This window comes from Kickxella alabastrina (assembly GCF_025024165.1).
Source record: "Kickxella alabastrina strain RSA 675 chromosome Unknown BX661scaffold_34, whole genome shotgun sequence".
NCBI classification, from domain to species: Eukaryota; Fungi; Kickxellomycota; class Kickxellomycetes; order Kickxellales; family Kickxellaceae; genus Kickxella; species Kickxella alabastrina.
Genome location: NW_026251505.1, coordinates 62545 through 81142, shown reverse-complemented (window position 1 = coordinate 81142; position 18598 = coordinate 62545). Strand labels below are relative to the sequence as shown.

The 18598-nt window shown below is 49.2% G+C and overlaps 4 protein-coding genes across 4 annotated transcripts; all 4 read left to right on the top strand.

Annotated features, from left to right (window-relative positions):
* Nucleotides 1-310: 310 nt before the first annotated feature.
* BX661DRAFT_217968 (magnesium transporter NIPA-domain-containing protein) lies at nucleotides 311-4489 on the top strand (the record flags this gene model as incomplete). The annotated part of the gene is made up of 4 exons (XM_051538790.1): nucleotides 311-1008; nucleotides 1403-3839; nucleotides 3954-3997; nucleotides 4446-4489. The coding sequence occupies exons 1-4, from the start codon at nucleotides 618-620 to the stop codon at nucleotides 4487-4489; spliced, it is 2916 nt and encodes a 971-aa protein (XP_051388798.1). The 5' UTR covers nucleotides 311-617.
* A 684-nt stretch (nucleotides 4490-5173) lies between these two features.
* On the top strand, nucleotides 5174-7002 carry BX661DRAFT_165906 (NAD-dependent aldehyde dehydrogenase; the record flags this gene model as incomplete). The annotated part of the gene is made up of 2 exons (XM_051533353.1): nucleotides 5174-6349; nucleotides 6389-7002. The coding sequence occupies 2 exons, from the start codon at nucleotides 5174-5176 to the stop codon at nucleotides 6752-6754; spliced, it is 1542 nt and encodes a 513-aa protein (XP_051388797.1). The 3' UTR covers nucleotides 6755-7002.
* Nucleotides 7003-11426: 4424 nt separating this feature from the next.
* BX661DRAFT_188896 (uncharacterized protein) lies at nucleotides 11427-13578 on the top strand. The gene is made up of 2 exons (XM_051537496.1): nucleotides 11427-12889; nucleotides 12961-13578. Exons 1-2 carry the CDS (start codon nucleotides 11443-11445, stop codon nucleotides 13179-13181), a joined length of 1668 nt encoding a protein of 555 aa, XP_051388796.1. The 5' UTR covers nucleotides 11427-11442; the 3' UTR covers nucleotides 13182-13578.
* Nucleotides 13579-15732: 2154 nt separating this feature from the next.
* Nucleotides 15733-17072, top strand: BX661DRAFT_188894 (uncharacterized protein). Its single transcript, XM_051537495.1, has one exon. The coding sequence runs from the start codon at nucleotides 15821-15823 to the stop codon at nucleotides 17027-17029; it is 1209 nt and encodes a 402-aa protein (XP_051388795.1). The 5' UTR covers nucleotides 15733-15820; the 3' UTR covers nucleotides 17030-17072.
* Nucleotides 17073-18598: the final 1526 nt, after the last annotated feature.

Here is an 18598-nt window from a genome sequence, read left to right as displayed (position 1 = left end):
AAATAAATATTTTATTTTGACTTTATATATTTTAAATATATATTTTTTTCTTGCAACTAAAAATATAGTGTTTGCTAAAATAGCAATTATCACCACCACCCCCTTTCTCTCGCCTAATTTATGTTCTTTTTTTTACTTTTCTCCCCCCCCCCCGCATTCACACATGTCCAGTCGATTGACGTCGTGGACAAAAGCCATACACCAGATTTAGAAAATATTTAACAGAAAAAGCAGTGGCTTATTTGTTATTCCCTGTTATATCTGCTATTATTTCCTGTATCAATTTTCTTTTTTCTATTTCACTTCTTCTTTCCTCTCTCTTTCTTCCTTTTTAGGACTTATTTTTCCTTCGTACATACTGTTTTCACTAAATCAATACATTTCATAACAAAATATTATTTTCTTTCTTGTTTCTTTTCCTTATTATTTTGTACAAACATAGAAGCTATTTTACTCTACACTTTTTTTTGTCAATTAGCTGCGCTAAGACCGTCGTTTTCTCTCTCTATCGTTTCAGTCTCACGTACAAACCTCTCTTAAACAATCCCGGTCTATATTTCAACCAGAACCCATTCATCTTTATTATTTCAACAGAAACAGAAACAACTAACCAAAAAATGACAGCCAAACGGTGGTGGTCGCCATCACACATGCTCCCTCTCTACATCCTATTATCTACCATTCCATTTGCAGTGTACGCTACTGCCAACACATGCATCACCAACGGTCATTCACTGAATCGCAGGGCCAATATACCTACCGACAGTAGCAGCTTGTACAAAGTAGCGCTATTCAAACGCAACTCTTTGAATGCTGCTGCTGCCTCTGCCTTGGTAGTGTCTGGCCGCCAGTGCACATCCGATATGCAATGTGTCGGATACCGCAACGGTGATCACGATAAGCCTCAGGGAATGGGTAATGCTCATGCTATTGATTCTTCGAGGCGAAAGGCGCGGCTGGGAGAGTACGCGTGTATTGATGGCACTTGCCGTTATGTCGTTAAGTCTGGTAAGCATGGGGTGCTATATTTTTTTATATCTTGATTAGTTTGCCATGCTGTGCTTTGTTTGTTGTCTGTTCCCTCCCCTCTCTACTCTTTATTTTTCTCTATGGCCATGCGGGTATGATCGTTTATTTTATCCACTCCAGTTTTTGAATTATTCTCGGTTATCTCATTACCGCCACACTGTATCCCATGGCTTATCACACTTGTGGCCACAAAGTATTTATTTATCTTGGCCATGCTACACGCCATTTTGTATATTGCTTTTTCATACATTTACTTTTTTTTGCTTGAAGGCACGTGAAAATTCTTAAATGCAATATTGCCGCTCGTGATCTACTAACTAAACAGTTATCGATAACCCCTTTGTAATTATTTTTTATTTTTGGACAATCGTAGGCGAGCTGTGTTTGAGAGCCAACGACTGCGCGGCTTTCCAGCTCAACCGCCGATGGAAACTAGCGGCATCGGCTCAAAACACATCATCCGCCATCGGACAGAATGCTGAGACTTTCGACGATGACGACGACGATCAGGCGCAGGCATGGTGCGCGCCTCAGTTTTGCACGCTCGAGTCGACCTGCGGCGGCGCATGGACTCTGCCGGGTGCTCCCCGAGACTTACCTCCAGGCGTTGATGCTAGCAAAGCGCTCACCAATGGCACCATATCCTGCTGCCGCGGATTCCTGGACAACGCTCAGTGTGGCGTATACAGCGGTGCCGTCGACACATGCAGCAGCGGATTCTCGTGCGTCACACCTAACATTGTCGACCCCTCTGCCATGGACGACAGAATGGCCATATCGCGCAACGCTATTGTCGAGCTCAGGCAGGCCGCCCTAGAGGACGGCATGCCAATGGGGAAGTGTGTCAGCCAGGAGCCGCACCAGCAAGTGTGGATTGGCGTTCTGTTGGTGCTTATTGGCGGTGCGACGCTCAATATAGGCTTGAATTTGCAAAAGTACGCGTTTCGGAAGCGGCAGGAGAATATTGAGGCTGATTCGGCTGACGCCGCAGCCATTGCTGCGGACAAGACCACAGCGTTTTCACGGTCACCGTCTGCGCCCAGCGAAATCTACTTTTACTCGTCCGAGGCTCTGAACACGCACCAGGGCGGGATGGCAAAGAGAAAGTCGGCTGCGTATTTGAAAGAGCTGGCGGAGGATTGCCATGCCACGCTGAATGCCGCATCCGTGGTGTTCCCTGTTTCGGCGGCCTCCAACATGCGGAGAGCAGGAAACAACGCGGGCATCCTGGAAAGTCGCGCTTCTGCGTCGTTTACTGAGGATAACGGAATCCTCGAGGTCTCGGATGCGGCCTGTCGCGAGCAACACAGGCAACACGAGACAGTGAGCACCAATGCTAAGCAGCTGTGCTTCAGTAGTTGCAATATGCCTGAAGACTTAGACGCACACCCAATTATCCCGGTCGCCGGGAGACAGCCTTGGCAGAGCAGGCTGCGCAACAAAATTTTTGAGCGCAAGCTGCGCAACACGCCCTTCAGCAGCCCGGTCTGGGCTATTGGCCTGGTCATTTTTATTCTCGGAAACGTGGTCAACTTTGTCGCTTTGCAGTTTGCGCCCCAGTCCCTGGTGGCCCCGCTGGGTGCCGTATCGCTGGTGACCAATGTCATTATTGCGCCCCTGTTGAACAACGAGAAGATCAGCATGTTTGATATTGGCGGTATCGCGCTGATTATCGCCGGCTGTGTCATTGTCGTGGTATTCAGTGGAATTGTTCAGCAGGACTATCGGCTGTGTGTGCTTATCCAGTTGCTTAAGGCCAAGCCAACCGTGCTTTACCTATGCTTGATTTTTGCCGCCATCTTGGCCATTTATGTTTTCCTGTGGAGCATCGAGAGAGGTATGGCTCGGTATCTCATGGAAAACCACGAGATCGGAGATGGAGACGATGCGGCCAATGCTAGCATTGCCAATGCTGCTGACTCTGCTTCTGCACCCGGGCACCCTGCACTTGGGCAGAGCAACAAAAAGACCCGTCGGAGTTTGGACAAGAGTCTGGAAAATACTGACAAAAATAACATTAGAGTCGGCCCGTTGGCCATCCCGACAGCGCTATGGACTGACGAATTGTGGACCACCGTGTATGCCCGCGCGGGCAGCGAGGACAAGGTTTTGCACAACAAGTCCGACGAGAAAAAGCAGCCGGTTGGCGAGCTTCCAGTTGGAATCCACGCATTTGAAGATCCGACTGTGGTGCAGCAGGGACAGGGCAAGGCGTGGCAATCGCGACTTGGCGATAGCGGCGATATGAATAAAGTCGATAGCCAAAGACAACTGCGCAATTTGCTGGCCAACATGGATATGGACTATGACCGACACGATGAGGCCAATACTACAAATACCAGCAACGCTTTGCTGCACCAGAAGGCCCGCAAGAGGTTTGGTAATACACGCCTGCAGTCTGCATACGCTCGCGTGTGCTCAGTGCTGTTTACTCACCCGCTTATGTGCCTCGACAGATATATCCAGCCAATCAGGCCGACGTCACGCTATGTAAAGTACGGTCTTCCCCTGGCATACGCAAGCCTGGGATCATTGATGGCGACATTGACCACGCTGTTTGCAAAGTCTCTCGTCCACCTGTTGTCTGTATCATTGTTTGAGCATGATAACCAGTTTACTAGTTTTATCGCGTGGGGCATTCTCTTAGTTACCGCTTTTACTGCCGCGTCGCAGGTATACTGGATTAACCAGGGGCTGCTGCGCTACGACGCCCTACTACAAGTTCCGGTGTTTTACGTTGTGTGGACGGTGTTTGACATTATTGGCGGCGGCGTGTATTTTAACGAGTTTAAAATGTTTACTACGCTGAAGTATGTCATGTTTGCGATTGGCGTCAGTGTTATTTTTTCTGGTGTCGGACTGCTGTCCCACAGAATGAAACGGGGCTGAGAATATTTGTCGTATATACATTATTATTATTTTAGTTGTAGAACCGAATACATCAAACCTATTTTAGCTTTCATCCCAGGTATGGATGTTTTACAATACATGTCACAATTGAAGCACATGATAGTTGCGTAAACAAATATTCTGCTTTACTGATATTAATGAATTGTGTGCGTGGCAACCAGAGCAACGATAAGAAGGCTTTATTATAATATATATATATATCAAGGTGAACATATAAATGGAGCGGCTGTCGGGACAGCCAGTAATTGTCTTTCTTGGAAGAAATAAATACCCTTAATTGATTATATTTGTTTCCAACATAGATTATTTATCTGCAATGTTAGGGGTCATTGGCATGGCAGTTGACAGCTATCAATGACAAAAGGTGGCGTCTCAACCAGTATTCTTATCATTCACAGTTGTTAAATTAAAATAATATTCTGGGGCTAATGTTTGAAATTAGTCTAGAAACCATTCACATGATATATAAATTGGCAAGTGTGATTGTATAATAATATTTTTTGTAGTTGAAAAGCTATTCTTGACAATTTGGCGATACGGATTTATGTGACCATTGTTAGTAACGGCTGCTAATGCAAGTGGCAGCGCCTTTATTGCATTTATATTTGCTTTAATATCCATCTATAATTTCTTTAAAAAAAATTATGACGAGGTGGCTTATTTCACATATGCCCATTCAAACATAACCCTCCAATACCTAATACTCAATTTTTAAAATGCTACAATCATATTCCTGCATTGACGAGCATTCCCCGAAATTTGCTTTTAGGTTGCTGACTAAACTATGCAATATGTTATGAGAGAAAAAGAAAAAAGGGTATGGATCTTGGTGTGGGAGTTATCTACAAACGTTGTACAAAATATCTTCCAAATGGTTTATTTATTTATTTTTGCTCAAAAGTGTAATTGGTGCAGACTACAATTTACAATCAGTCGGAAAATCAGATGTGATATTCACACAAATATGCCTTCTGGCCGGGTTAGGTTTCGAGCGCCAATGAAAAGATCGCCGCTAATATGTGCGTGCATATATTTGCTCAAACATCAAATAGTTTTTCGCAGCTTTAACATTTCCTTGCCAAGGTTAAATCAAAGCACAATAAAAAATACATATATAAGCAACCATATGTCGCGCTGTCCAGAAAAAAATTTAAAAAAAAACTCGACTGCTTTATTATTTTTTATTTCTTCTCACATTAGTTAGTGCTAAAAACCATTACTTTTTTATTTTACCATGACTACCACTGCCACCATCAGCGCCAATCTTCCGACCGACATCAAGGATGTCCACATTCAGAACTACATCAATGGCGAGTGGGCGCCTCCGACTAATGGCTTGTTTCTGGACAAGTACAATCCAGCCACGGGCCAAGTGATATCGCAGATCCCTGATTCGGCCAGTGCCGATGTTGATAACGCTGTAAAGGCCGCCAAGGCTGCATTCCCGCTGTGGTCAAAGACACCGGTCTTTGAGCGTGCGGCAATTCTGCTGCGCATTGCCGATCTGATTGACGAGAACAGCTCAATATTGGGCACATTCGAGTCCCTTGACCAAGGAAAGCCTGTTTTCTCCGCAATTCACTTTGAAATGCCAATGTGCGCTGCTAGCTTCCGTCAGTTTGCAAAGCTCATTACCGACGGCGGCATTAAGGAAAGCGAATCTCGTTTGGACTCCATGATTACGCCGACCTCTATTACTCAGCCCAAGGCCTCTATCACTGAGTCAGTCACCCAGCACATTGCTGCGGGTGTTGCTGGGCTCATCACGCCCTGGAACTTTCCTTTGCCAATGGTTTGCTTCAAGCTTGCACCATGCATTGCTGCCGGAAGCACCTGCGTTGTCAAGCCGACTGAGCTGAGCAGCATCACGTCATTCCTGCTTTCCCACATCCTTCATGCGGCAGGCGTGCCCAAGGGCGTCGTCAACATTATCTTTGGCAGCGGCCTCGGTGCTGGTGAGCCCCTTGTCAAACACAAAGACGTGAAACTGATCTCGTTTACTGGTGGATCAGCCACGGGTGCTCGCATCGGTGCTCTTGCCAGCGGCCAATTCAAGCGTGTGTCGCTCGAGCTCGGTGGCAAGAACCCGGCTGTGTTCTTCGACGACTGCAACATTGACCATGCTGTGACCACCAGCATTCGCGGCGCGTACACAAACCAGGGCGAGGTTTGCCTCTGTGCCTCTCGCCAGTACGTGCAACATGGCATCTATGAGAAGTTTGTCGAGATGTTCAGGCAAAAGGTGCGCAGCGACATTTTTGTCGGCAACCCGTTGGATCCCAAGACGTTCTATGGCCCGGTTATCAGTCAGCAGCACATGGACAAGGTTCTTGGCTATATCCGACTTGCGCAGGAGGAGGGTGCCATGGTCGAGTTTTTGGTCAACCCCAATGATACCGCAGTCAAGGGCGTGTCGAGCGACGGCAGGCTGACCATCGAGGGCCACGAGGGCGGCTACTTTATCGCGCCGACGCTGATCACAAACATCAAGCAGAGCTCGCGGGTTATGCAAGAGGAGATTTTTGGGCCTGTCGTTTGCATCTTGCCATTCGGCACTGAGGAAGAGGCCGTTGAGCTCGCCAACGACACAGAATACGGGCTGAGTGCCTCTGTATGGACACTTGACCATGACAAGCTTGATCGTGTGATGAGGCAGATCAACGCCGGCCTGGTTTGGGGCAACAACTGGCTCAATATGGACCAAGACATGCCATTTGGCGGCATGGGGTGCTCTGGAAACTGCCGCGAGAACGGCAAGTACAGCCTAGAGTTTTACACCGAGGTCAAGACCCTCTCTCGCCACGTCTTTGACTAGATGAGGTTTAATTGTCAATTTTTCAATTGTAAAATATTTGCAGCTGGTACTTGTAAGTAAAATTTGGCATAACATGTATGTTGCTCAGAGTTGTGCAAATTTAATAACTGCATGCTTACCATGAAATGAGTTTTTTTGCATAGACGTTAGTCCAATCTAATCGGCAAGCACAATAATTGGATTTATTCAAACGTGCTTTTTATTTTCTCTAAGCAGGTTTAAAAGAAAAATAAATACGTTTAGTTGACTAGTTGATCAGTTGATGGGTTAAAAGGGCGTCTACTCTTGTTTTATATTTACTGGAGTAGACTAGACCCCAAAACAATTTATTTGCAGTTGGAATTAGCCTACTTTATTTCCAAATATGAGTGTAAATGAAAGCGTAAAAATAACGCCCAACACAAATAAACCAAGCTATGTCTTCTCAGGAAAACAAAAACGCGATAATGCAGTGATTTAGCCTTGTACTTGTATTTGTCCAAGTATAAAAGCAGTGCGTTATCCTTCCTTCAAATTAAACTATTAACAACATCAGCATCAACATTGTTTTTACAGAAACATCAACTGCACTTTGCCTACTTTTTAACAAGCAACCAAGTACCCATCAACAATAATAGCCGAAAGAAATGTCAATCTCTTTATTAAAACAACTTCCTATCCCGAATTAACTGCACTGACCGCAGCTAAATTTAATAATGTGTACACTGTCTCTGCAAAAACCAAAGTGGCCAAGTTAAAGGCGTATATATCTTTTGATATAAATAGCTACAAAAAACTGTTTATCAATTCGTTTGAGTTGTATAGTCATGGCGATAGCATCCAGCTTCTTGGCGATAACCTTGATTTTAGTGGCAAACAATTTAATCACCAAGCTACTCTGGAAATAGAGTATGCAACGATAATAGGTAATAATAAGAAGGTTATTTATTCTAAGGATAAGAAGATTTGATTGACGCAAATAGCAAACAATTTATTGTCAATATCAAATCATGACCACCACTAGACATACATGTGTTGATTTTCTATTCTCTGGCAGTCTGGAGCACAATGCACCAACAACAGCATAGCAATGCAGATTAAAAATGCGGATTTTAATAGTATTTTAATATATTGTTAAATAAATGTTTTGGAAGACCTGCCTCTGAAAAATGAATAAACTCTTTTAATAGAAAGTGAAAATATTAAATACATTGTTTATTGCCACGAGTAAGTTAAAATTAAAATTAAAAGCGCTCAGCGCATCAATCAACATTAGTTGCAAATAAAATCACCGCCTTGTGAAATCCACGCTTTTGCCTGAAGAATAGACTGAAAAATAAAAATTAGTCCACCACTAATGCAAGTCTCAATTGCTTTGCAACATGATGGACAAATGAAATTTGTAGGATTTTTTTGCTGCGAACAACTGTTGCACAGACTGAAGATATGGAAGTGAATGTTGAGGTTGAGAATCACGAAACAAGTTTCCACCTGCATGCCGATTGATAGGGCACTAATTGGACCATGCAGGCGTAAATTAGGGAGGCATTACATTGATGCCCAGACATGCTCTCCATTTTGCAATCCACACGCATGAGCGTACACGCACGAAAACCACAACATTGACTTGCCAAGATACCGGTCTGCTCGCAGAAGATCCAGTTCTCACCAACGGAGCGCACAATTGACAATGTGCACAACAAAGGCGACAAGGCACATATATAAGACGAGGCCGGCGCTAGTAGTACTTTAGAAACATCAGTAATAAAACCTATTATAAAATCACACCTACCTTTTAACACTAGATAACTAGTGCTCCTCACACCCCCTCTTACTATAACACCATTATAAGAGCCTAAATTTATTAATTAGCTTTTTTTATTAAACTCAAAACTAACAAAGCAAACATGTTTAACAACTTGTACTTCTGAATTATAAAACACTTATTAAGTATTGTAGGCATGTACCAGTAAATCAAGTGTTTTATAGGTGCTCTTTTGGTTATTTTAATTGGAATACGGTTTTACTGTTTCCTTTTAGTAATGTTAACAATAATATTGTGGTTAATTGATTTATTAATTTTTGCGTGTTGGTTTTGTTTTGCTTCTTTGCATTCTGGATGGCTGCGTTTAGGAATTTTAAAATGATATTGGTATCGCTAAATATGTCGGGTTTTAAATTATTTGCTTTACTTTGTGTGTTCAAATTAATGATGTTATCCTTATAAAAATGCCCTTTTCTATTATGATATTTATATATTGCACACTCTGGCTTCATTTTACAAGATCTTGTAATAAGTATATTATTAAAACATGATCATCAGAGCAAAGCAAGATTGAACCATCCGGTTCTCTGTACAATTCAAACGACTCTATTTCAATTCGGGTAGCCTTTTTTACATTTTCCTTAATCTTTTCTTTTAATCCCTCTACTGTGTATTAATTAAGTACAGGGTATATATTGGCTGATGGCGATCAACTGATTAACCAGTCTTGGCTGTTTAGCCACACAAACAATAAGCCACACAGTGACCAAAGCAATATGCCCTCTTCTCTTTACCTTTCACAGTGCACAGCACTTATTTATTAAATATACTTTATATCATTATAGTTTATCTACACGTTCATAGAACGTTCCTATATTCCAACACATATTTTTGGTACCTTGTTGATGCAACAAATAAAAACGTATATTTCAATTTTTCTGTTTGGCACATATTCTTTACACAATAAAGTTTTTATTGGCACCCACGTGTAGGATTAATTGTTGAGCAGGCAGCATAAATAAATAAATGGAGCCAAACTTACTAACTTTTTTTAAAACAACAAAGGCGTTGAATATTGTTATAGTAAGAGGGGGTGTGAGGAGCACTAGTTATCTAGTGTTAAAAGGTAGGTGTGATTTTATAATAGGTTTTATTACTGATGTTTCTAAAGTACTACTAGCGCCGGCTCGTCTTATATATGTGCCTTGTCGCCTTTGTTGTGCACATTGTCAATTGTGCGCTCCGTTGGTGAAACTGGATCTTCTGCGAGCAGACCGGTATCTTGGCAAGTCAATGTTGTGGTTTTCGTGCGTGTACGCTCATGCGTGTGGATTGCAAAATGGAGAGCATGTCTGGGCATCAATGTAATGCCTCCCTAATTTACGCCTGCATGGTCCAATTAGTGCCCTATCAATCGGCATGCAGGTGGAACTTGTTTCGTGATTCTCAACCTCAACATTCACTTCCATATCTTCAGTCTGTGCAACATATAAAATTGCTTATAAGACTTTTAGCAAAAAATAAGTGTATAGAATTATTAACAGTAAAAAAATTGTAAAAAGCAAAGAGGAGAGTGATGAGAAAAAGTATACCTCTTGTTTTTTTTGTCACATATATAAAGCATGCATTTTTTTCCTTCCACTTTTTTTTATAAATTATATTTATTTGTTACACTACACATATATACATTATATCATTTGTGCAATTATGGGCGAGAGATAACACATTTACGTAACTCTATTAATTGAGGGTTATATAAAATTGGGAGTAAATTTTCACTAAGTGCTGTATATAAAGCCAGAAATTTCAAAAAGGCATTTTACAGCCCAAATTGGACGCTGGAGAGACAGTTGTTGCGCAGACTGAAGATATGGAAGCAGATGTTGAGGTCGAGAACCGCGAAACAAGTTCCACCTGCGCGCTGATCGATAGACGCTAATTGGATAATGCAGGTGTAAATCAGGGAGGCATCACACTGATGCCAACATGCCCCATCCTGTAATGCACACGCATAAGCGTACACGCACGAAAACCACAACATCGACTTGCCAAGATACGGTCTACTCGCAGAAGATCCAGTTCTCACCAACGGAGCGCACAATGGACAATGTGCACGACAAAGGCGACTGGGAACATATATAAGATGAGGCTGGCCCTAGTAGTACTTAGAAACATCAGTAATAAAACTTTTATAAAATCTCCCTAACTTTTAACACTAGACAACTAGTGCTCCTCACACCCCCTCTTACTATAACACAGTAAAATTAATTATTAGACCTTTTTTATTGGAAATTTTGCATTTGCATGTTAAAGATTTTGATTTGTATCATAAATGTTTTGATGATGGTGAATTGGATAGTCTTCATTTTATCAAGGAAGCTGACAATTTTGAAGGAGAGCAGTTCAAAGATGTGGCTTACTTGTTTATCAATAGGTTGGTTTTTGAGAATTATCAGGGACATTTGAATCATGATGTTTTAATAATTTTGATTATCAATGTAAAATTTAAACAAAAGAAAAGTGCCACCGCCTATATTTTGACCACCACATAGCTAGCTATAGGCGCATATGAGTAAACTGTATCGACTAGTTTTTTTCTCCAATTATTTTACTTTTAATTTTAAAATACATATTATGAACCCTTATTATATAGAGTAGTGGTAAGTGAATTAGTAAGTGTACTTTATATTGTTTATTTTTGAAGGGGGGGGTAGTTGATGCGGCACGTTTTGTACATGTGAGATTGAGCCATAAGTTTTACTATTACTGCACACAAGCCACAAACAAGAAAAAACAACGTGGTTTCCATTTTTTATTATTTATTTTGCAAAATGAATAGCACTCATGCATCAATTCCCGCATACTTACACCTCAACCACCACAATCTTCCCTTTTTTTCTCTTTCCCCTATTAGCATCTTTTATTTGCATTTATTTATTATAATATGTATATTCATCCATCCTTTGTTCCTTTGGTTTGGTTTGCTGGGTTCTGGACAGCAGTCAACATCGTTTTTTGGATATTTAAACGGCGCGAGCCACCACACACAAGCGGATCAGACAACGCAGATCAGGCAGACCACACAGAGCAGTCAGAACAATCAGACCAAGGGGCAGCAGAGGCTGATCCAGATGCAGATACGTTGGTTGAGCTGGTCTCACCGCTGCATCTGCGCCTGAGCAGCAGTCGGTTCAACGACAAAATAACATGTCTTGCTCGCGTTCCTCTTTTCCAAACAGGGCGCGGGAAACAAGCGTGGGACAGGTTTTACGATATGGGAGTGTACACGGCGTTTCTCAGCATGTTTCTGTGCTGGGGAGTTTTGGGCTACGGCGGATACCAAATCACAAGCGCGTTGGTGGGAAAGTTTCGGCAGCCCCTGGGTGATATGGCTGCTTCTGGTGGTGGTGAAACGGTGTCTTTGCTGGCGAGGAGGTATTTTGATGCGTCAGAAGGGCGTATTCTGAAGCCAATAATTCCTGGAGTGACGTTGCCAGTGGGACACTTTGGGGAGTATTTTTTGGCACTGGTTGTTTGCGCAGCAGTACATGAGTGGGGACATGCGCTAGCATCGGCTTTTTGCGGTGCCGGGGTGCGCTCCGTGGGGGTTTTTGTCCTGGGGGTGTATCCCGGGGCATTTGTAGATTTGGCAGCGGATCTGTTGGAGCGGCTGAGTGTGTGGGAGCAGCTGCGCGTGGTGTGCGCCGGTGTGTGGCATAATTTCATTTTGGCAGCGGTGGTTTGGGCCGTAGTTTGCTCGGGGTTGCTTGGGCGCATGCTTGGAGCCACGGTGTGTAAGCAGGCGCAGGGCGTGGCTGTAGTGGATGTCTCGGCGTCTTCGCCGCTTTTCGGGCGGCTGCCCCTGGGCAGCACAGTCTACCGTGTGGATGACGTGTGGCTAGATGAGAGCCGCCGCCGCAGCAGCAGCAGCAGCGGGGTATTGAATAACACTGCGGTGGTGACAGGTATGGGCGGCGACACGGCCCTTGTGCGGTGGACTTGGGCTTTGCTGGCGTCGAGCAATCGGGATACGCTGGCGGCCGGGTTCTGCGCGTCAGCGGCGACCAATGTGGACGACGGGCTGTGCTGCGAAATGTCGGCGCAGTATCCGCTGGGCGAGAGCCCTGATCCGGAGATCCACTGCTTTGAGACGTTCGAGCAGTCGTTTTCGCTGGGATGCTATGATCTGCGCGCGATTCTGGAGTCGCCCTTGGGAGGCAGCGGCGATGCAGGCAGGTGCTTGGGGTCGTCGGAGTGTGCGCATGGCGAGTGCGTCGTCCCCAGCTCGCCGTTTGCAGAGGGCCGTGTTGCGCGTATCTATTACGACAATCAGCGGCAGCAGCAAGCCGGCGGCAGCACAGGCGACAGCACGGGGGCTGTCATTTATGTGGGTCGCTGCGTGATGTTTGGGCGGACGTGCGGGTGAGCTCGGTTGTGCCGCGGTGGTGGTGGGTGCCGCTAGGCGTGGGCGGATGGATCGAGGGCTTTTTGCAGTACGTGGTGTCGTTTTCGCTGGCGTTCTGCCTGCTGAATGCAGCGCCGGCGTGGTGGCTGGACGGAGACCACGCGCTGCGGCTGGCGCTCGGGGACAGCCCGGCGGTCGTGCACCGGCTGGTGACGGGGGCGACGACGGCATTGCTCGCGTGTTGCATCGTCGGGTCGATCGTCCTGCTGGCAATATGATGTGGTGCTTAGATCCCGGCGACTGCAAGGGAGAGTGAGGTGGATCAGGGCTATGGGTATGGGGGGGGGGAATGGCCAGCGGCTGGGCGGAGTGGCGAAAGTGAACAACTTTAACAAGTAATTTATAGACCGCCCAAGAATGCAAGTGCCAGGCCCCAAGCCCAAGCCTGCAGTCAAGAGAAAGTCTGATCCAAAGACTGGGTCCACCATCCAAACGAAGCAAAGCTGGTATTTATGCTTGACAGATCGACCAATCTCAATCACCATTGGGTAGAATAAAATCATTGGCAGCAGGTGCAGGAGGAATTAGGTAGAGCTTTTGGACAAAAGCTCCCCAATTATAATTACGATTTTCGATTTATTATCTTTTCGATTATCAGGCGGCCAAAATTCAGCATTTTTCTTCTTTATTTTAATTCTAATTCGCATTTCTTTTATCAGCAACTAACAATACGCATACGCCCTACATTATTTCCTCCTCCTCCCCCCTCCACCGCCTCACTTCAACAGCCTGTAGAGTGAGAGCGATCGAGAGAGCGATATTGGATATATAAACAAAATATGCTGTGCAGGTCGCGGCAATTGGCGGTCAGCACACTAACACAGGCGTGCTTTCATCGTGCGCAGTCGACCAAAACATTAGGCAAAACATTGACGGAAAGCTCGTCAAACCAGGCCAACAAAGCCACAGCGGCGGCAACAAAAGCCACAACGGCGGCGGCAGCAGCAGCAGCAGCAGCAATAGCAGCAGCACGCAGCAATAGCAGCAGCACCGGCAGCAATAGCAGCAGCAGCCAGCACCGGCAGCTCCAGAACCAGCACCGGCAGCTCCAGCAGCACCGGCAGCTCCAGAACCAGCACCGCAGCTCCAGCACACCAACAATAGCAGCACCACCAATAGCAGCACCAACAATAGCAGCACCACCACCACCACCACCACCACCACCACCACCACCACCACCAGAGCCCCTACAGCAACCCCCAGCCGCACGCCCGCCAGCAGCAATACCAACACCACCAATGCTCTGCTCACATACACCGCAGAGCCTCCGCTGATGGCCATCTCACGGCGCGCAAGCACCACCTCCGAGCTCTCGGCAGCGACCAAGCGCCTCCAGCGCAAGCTCCGGCGCTTCCACCTGCGGCCGCGCACCTGCGCGCGCCTGGAGGCAATGTGGGCCGCGCACGTGCACCTCCGAGCATCCGGCCACTGGACGCCGACGGGCCCGGAGCGCACAGCGTTCCTCGAGGCCATCCTGCGCTCCGGCGCCGGCGTCGAATGGTCGGCGCGCGCGCAAAGCCTGGTGCACCCGGACCAGAGCGACCCGGCAATGCGGCTGGCGCTTCTGCGCGTCCTGGCAAAGCTCGGCGACGTGCACGCGTTCGACAGCGTGTCGCGCGCGCGGCCCATGCCCCCGTCGGAGGACGCCGTGTGCGCGCGCGCGATCCTCTACGCGCGCGCCGACCTGCCCTCGCAGGCCGCGCGGGTGCTCCAGGACACGCCGCACCCGCTGGCGCCCGGCGTGCGGCCGCCGCCCGTGCGCGCCCAGGCCATGCGCGAGATCCTCCTCGCGTGGACGCGCGCCCACAACCCCGAGCACGCCTGGGCCATGGCCTCGGAGCTGCTGACGCGCGGCTACGGCCGCTCGGCCCGCGAGTGGAACGCGCTGCTGCAGATGCACGCGCGCGACCTGCGCTACCGCCACGACCTGCTGTGCCAGATCCTCGACCGCATGCAGGTGGCCGGCGTGGCGATGGACGGCGAGACGTACGGGACCATGCTGCGCGGCGCGGTGCTGCGCGGCGACACGGCGGCGTGGCGCGAGTGGGGCGGGCGGATGCAGCGCGCGGGGTTCGCGATGGACCAGCGCACGCGGGCCGCGGTGGCGGCGGCGCTGGCGCGCGGCGGGCGGTGGGCGGAGGCGCGCGCGCACGCGGCGCCGAAGCCGCTGGCGCGGCGCGCGCTGGCGGCGGGGCCGGTCGGCGCGCACGCGTTTGTGCAGGCGGCCACGGCGCACGCGGCGCTGCGGCCTGCCGACGCGGCGCTGCTGCTGCGCGCGCTGCGCGAGGGCCGCGTCGAGGAGAGCGCGGCGGTCGACGCGGTTGCGCGGCGGCTGCCGCGGGTCGAGGCGCTGCGCTGCGGCCGGCCGCTGCTGGGCGGCGGCATTGTGGCGGGCGCGAGGGCGCTGGCGGGGGAGCTCGGGCCCGAGCGCGCGGCGGACTCGGCGGGGCTGGTGGTTGGCAACGGCCGGCGCAAGTCGTTCGCGCTGACGGTCAACGCGCTGGCGCGCACGCTGCTGCGGGAGGGCCACGGGGCGCCGGCCAACGAGCTGCTGGCCGCCGCCAGGGCGGCCAGCATTTTCGTCGACCACCCGCACACGCTGACGGCGCGGCTGTTCTACGGCGGGGGCGGGGGCGGGGGCGGGGGCGGTGGTGGTATTGGTGGTGGCGGTGTTGCTGGGGCCGACGCCGACGCCGACGCCGACGCCGATGAGCGCAGCAGTGCCAGCAATGCCGAAGGCACCAGACCCAGCATCAGCAATACCGCCACCGCCACCGCCACCAATGCCGCCAATGCCGCCAATGCCGCCAATGCCGCCAATGCCGCCAATGCCGCCACCCCCCCCAGACCCTCCCTGATGGAGGCCATTTCCCTGGCGACCTTTTCGCAGCCCGCCGCCCCGCTGGCCACCCAGCTGGTGCGCGCGCTGCGCTGCGGCGACATGGCCCTGGCGCAAAGCGCCTTCGCCGGCGTCGAGCGCGCGGCCGAGGCCTTCCCGACCGTGCGCGCGTTCAGCGCGCTGCTGAGCTACGCCGTGGCCATGCGCGACCCGGCGCTGCTCGAGGCCAAGTGGCGCCAGATGCTCGCGCGCGGGCTCGCGCCGGACGTGCAGGCGCACAGGCTGCGCGTGCGCGGCCACGCGCTGGTGGACGACCTGCTGCGGACGCGCAGGGCCTATACCGACATGCTGGACATGGGGCTGTGCGACCACCGCGCGGTGGCTGCGCTTGTGCGCTGCGCCGTGCGGTGCAACCACCTGTCGCTGGCGACCACTGTTATGCGGGATGCCGAGCGCGAGCGGGGCGTGTCGCTGGCCGCGGGCTGCTACAACTACGTGCTGTCGAGGTACGAGACGATGGGCGCCGAGGGCGCGGCCAGGCTGTGGCGGCTGTTCCGCCGCATGCTGGATGCCGAGGACTTGCGGCTGGTGCGCCCGCTGGCGTCTTTGGATGCTGGCCGCGCTGTGGATGCGCACATGGCGAGCTTTGTGGATCTGCGCGGATCGCTGGACTACCTGGACGGCGGTGGCCATGGCCTGCAGCGCCCCGCCCACCTGGCCTCCTCTGGGAAGAAGGCCCGCAAGGCCTTGGTCAACTGGCTGACATCGCGCGCCGCCTTCCCGGCGGCTCCGACGCTGTTTGATCCGAACAAACCCGACGGCCTGGACGGCCAGAAGCGGCTTTGCGGGCTGGTGCCTCCGCCCGACGCAACCACGTTTATCATTGCTATGCGCGCTAGTGGCAAGCTGCAGCAGTGGTCGAGCGTGCTGGTGGTGTGGCAGGCCTTGGAGCAGTTCAACCGCAGGCTGGATTGCTTGGCCCAGCAGCAAAGCCGCCACGAGGAGAACCAGGGGGGGGGCTGCGGCGCTGTTGCTGGTAAATTAAAGGTTGCGCCGTTTAGTCGTTTGGTTGGATGGACTGCGCTGGCCTATTGTCGGCTTGAACGCCGCGAGGATGCGCTGAAACTGTGGGAGAATGCCAGGAAGAGCGGATGGCTTAGCGATGCTGCTTTGGACACTGGAATGGACGGAATGACTGAGCGCTTAGCCCTGAAGAATAAGATATAATAATAATATTTAGTTAAATACAATATTTTCCGATATACTCTCATTTTGCAGTTTGGAGTTTTGCAGTTTTGCAGTACCTTTTTTGATTTGGTGTTGCGCTGTTGCGCTGTTGCGCTGTTGCCTATTGCTCTTTATTTCTAGTGCCAGCTAATGTAATTAGTGCTTTATTTCTTGTTATGGCTAAAAAAAAACAATAAAAAAAAGCACAAAGGCAAAGTCTTTGTAACGCGATTGGCTTCCCTTCTGAGTTTATTGGCTCTTTTTTTTGCTTATTTAAAAACAAAAACGATGACAATCTCTAAATATTTGTATATCCACAACTTTTTATTCATCTATTTCAATTCCTATTCCTTATTTATTCTTACTATTCTTTTTTTTTTTTTTTTTTTTTTTTTTTTTGTATTTTCATCTCTTTCTATTCATTTCGCATTAGCTAAAAAGGCCTCTCTAAAATAAAAAATAAAAAATGTCTGCTCCACAGAAAAATAGCGACTCGCGTCCAAACAATCCCTTTGGGAATTACTCCTTTATGGAAGCACAGCAACAACAACACATCATCATCATCAGCAACAGCAACAACAGCAGCACCACCACCACCAACAAAAGCTGAAAACAACTGCACCAGTCAATGCAGCCAATGCACCCAATGCAGTCAATGCACCCAATTCAACTAATGCATTTGTCGGAAAGGAACCGCCAAAACAAAACCCATTTGGAAACTACAGTTTCAAAGACGCACAGCAGGCCATGCCGGAACCGCTGCCGTCATCACCCACAGTCAACACCGGCAGCACCAACGCAGGAGCCGCTTATCCATTCTTTTCCGACTCACACCCACCAAATCAGCATAAGCAACTGTCGCAGAACAACATAGATGCTAGAAGCTACCAGGAACGCGGTGGGCGCAATAAGAGTATCACCGAGACATTCGATGACCACTCAATATCACAACAAGACACTACAAATATGCACTACTATCGGCCAACAACAGCAGCAGCAGCCAGCACCATCACCATCACAACCACTACTATCAACACTATCAGCAGCCCCCCGGTATTCCCTTCCATCAGGACGCCCAGGCCGGCAGCATCGAGCAATACGCCATCCGCATGCTCTACGAGGAGTTCCGCGACAGAGCAGCCCACAAAATTGCCTCTATAGTTGAACTGCGATTAGACCGCGAACCCGGGCTGGCAAAGTACCTGGAGCCAGGATCCGACCTTGTGTTTGATCGCACTTTGGAGAAACTCGGCCAGCTGGCGCGGCGTCGTCCGCGAGTGATTATTGAGCTTCTCCTTGTTTGGCGAAAAACCACTGTGGATGCTGCTGCCGCCGCCGATGAGTATCCGCTCGAACCATCGGCTGTTGTTTCCGCCGCCGTTGGCAGTGGCATGTTTTCTGCCTCGGGCCTGGATCCATTGGGAAACCAACGACGGCCGCAGCGGCGCTGTCGCGCGCAAACTACATTGTTAAGGAGCGCCGGTCGCTGGCATCTGTGTATATATTGTGTCGGGCACTGAGCTATGTCGTTAGGCAGCTGGAGGCTACGCATTTGGAGGGCGATCTGGG

What these genes read in the sequence shown, in the direction of transcription:
- BX661DRAFT_188896 (XM_051537496.1), top strand. Translation starts at nt 11,443, where the DNA reads ATGTATATTCATCCATCCTTTGTTCCTTTGGTTTGGTTTGCTGGGTTC. An exon ending in GGGGGCTGTCATTTATGTGG is followed by an intron (nt 12,890 to 12,960) that starts GTCGCTGCGTGA and finishes GGGTGCCGCTAG; the next exon opens with GCGTGGGCGGATGGATCGAG.
- BX661DRAFT_188894 (XM_051537495.1), top strand. Translation starts at nt 15,821, where the DNA reads ATGGAGGCCATTTCCCTGGCGACCTTTTCGCAGCCCGCCGCCCCGCTG.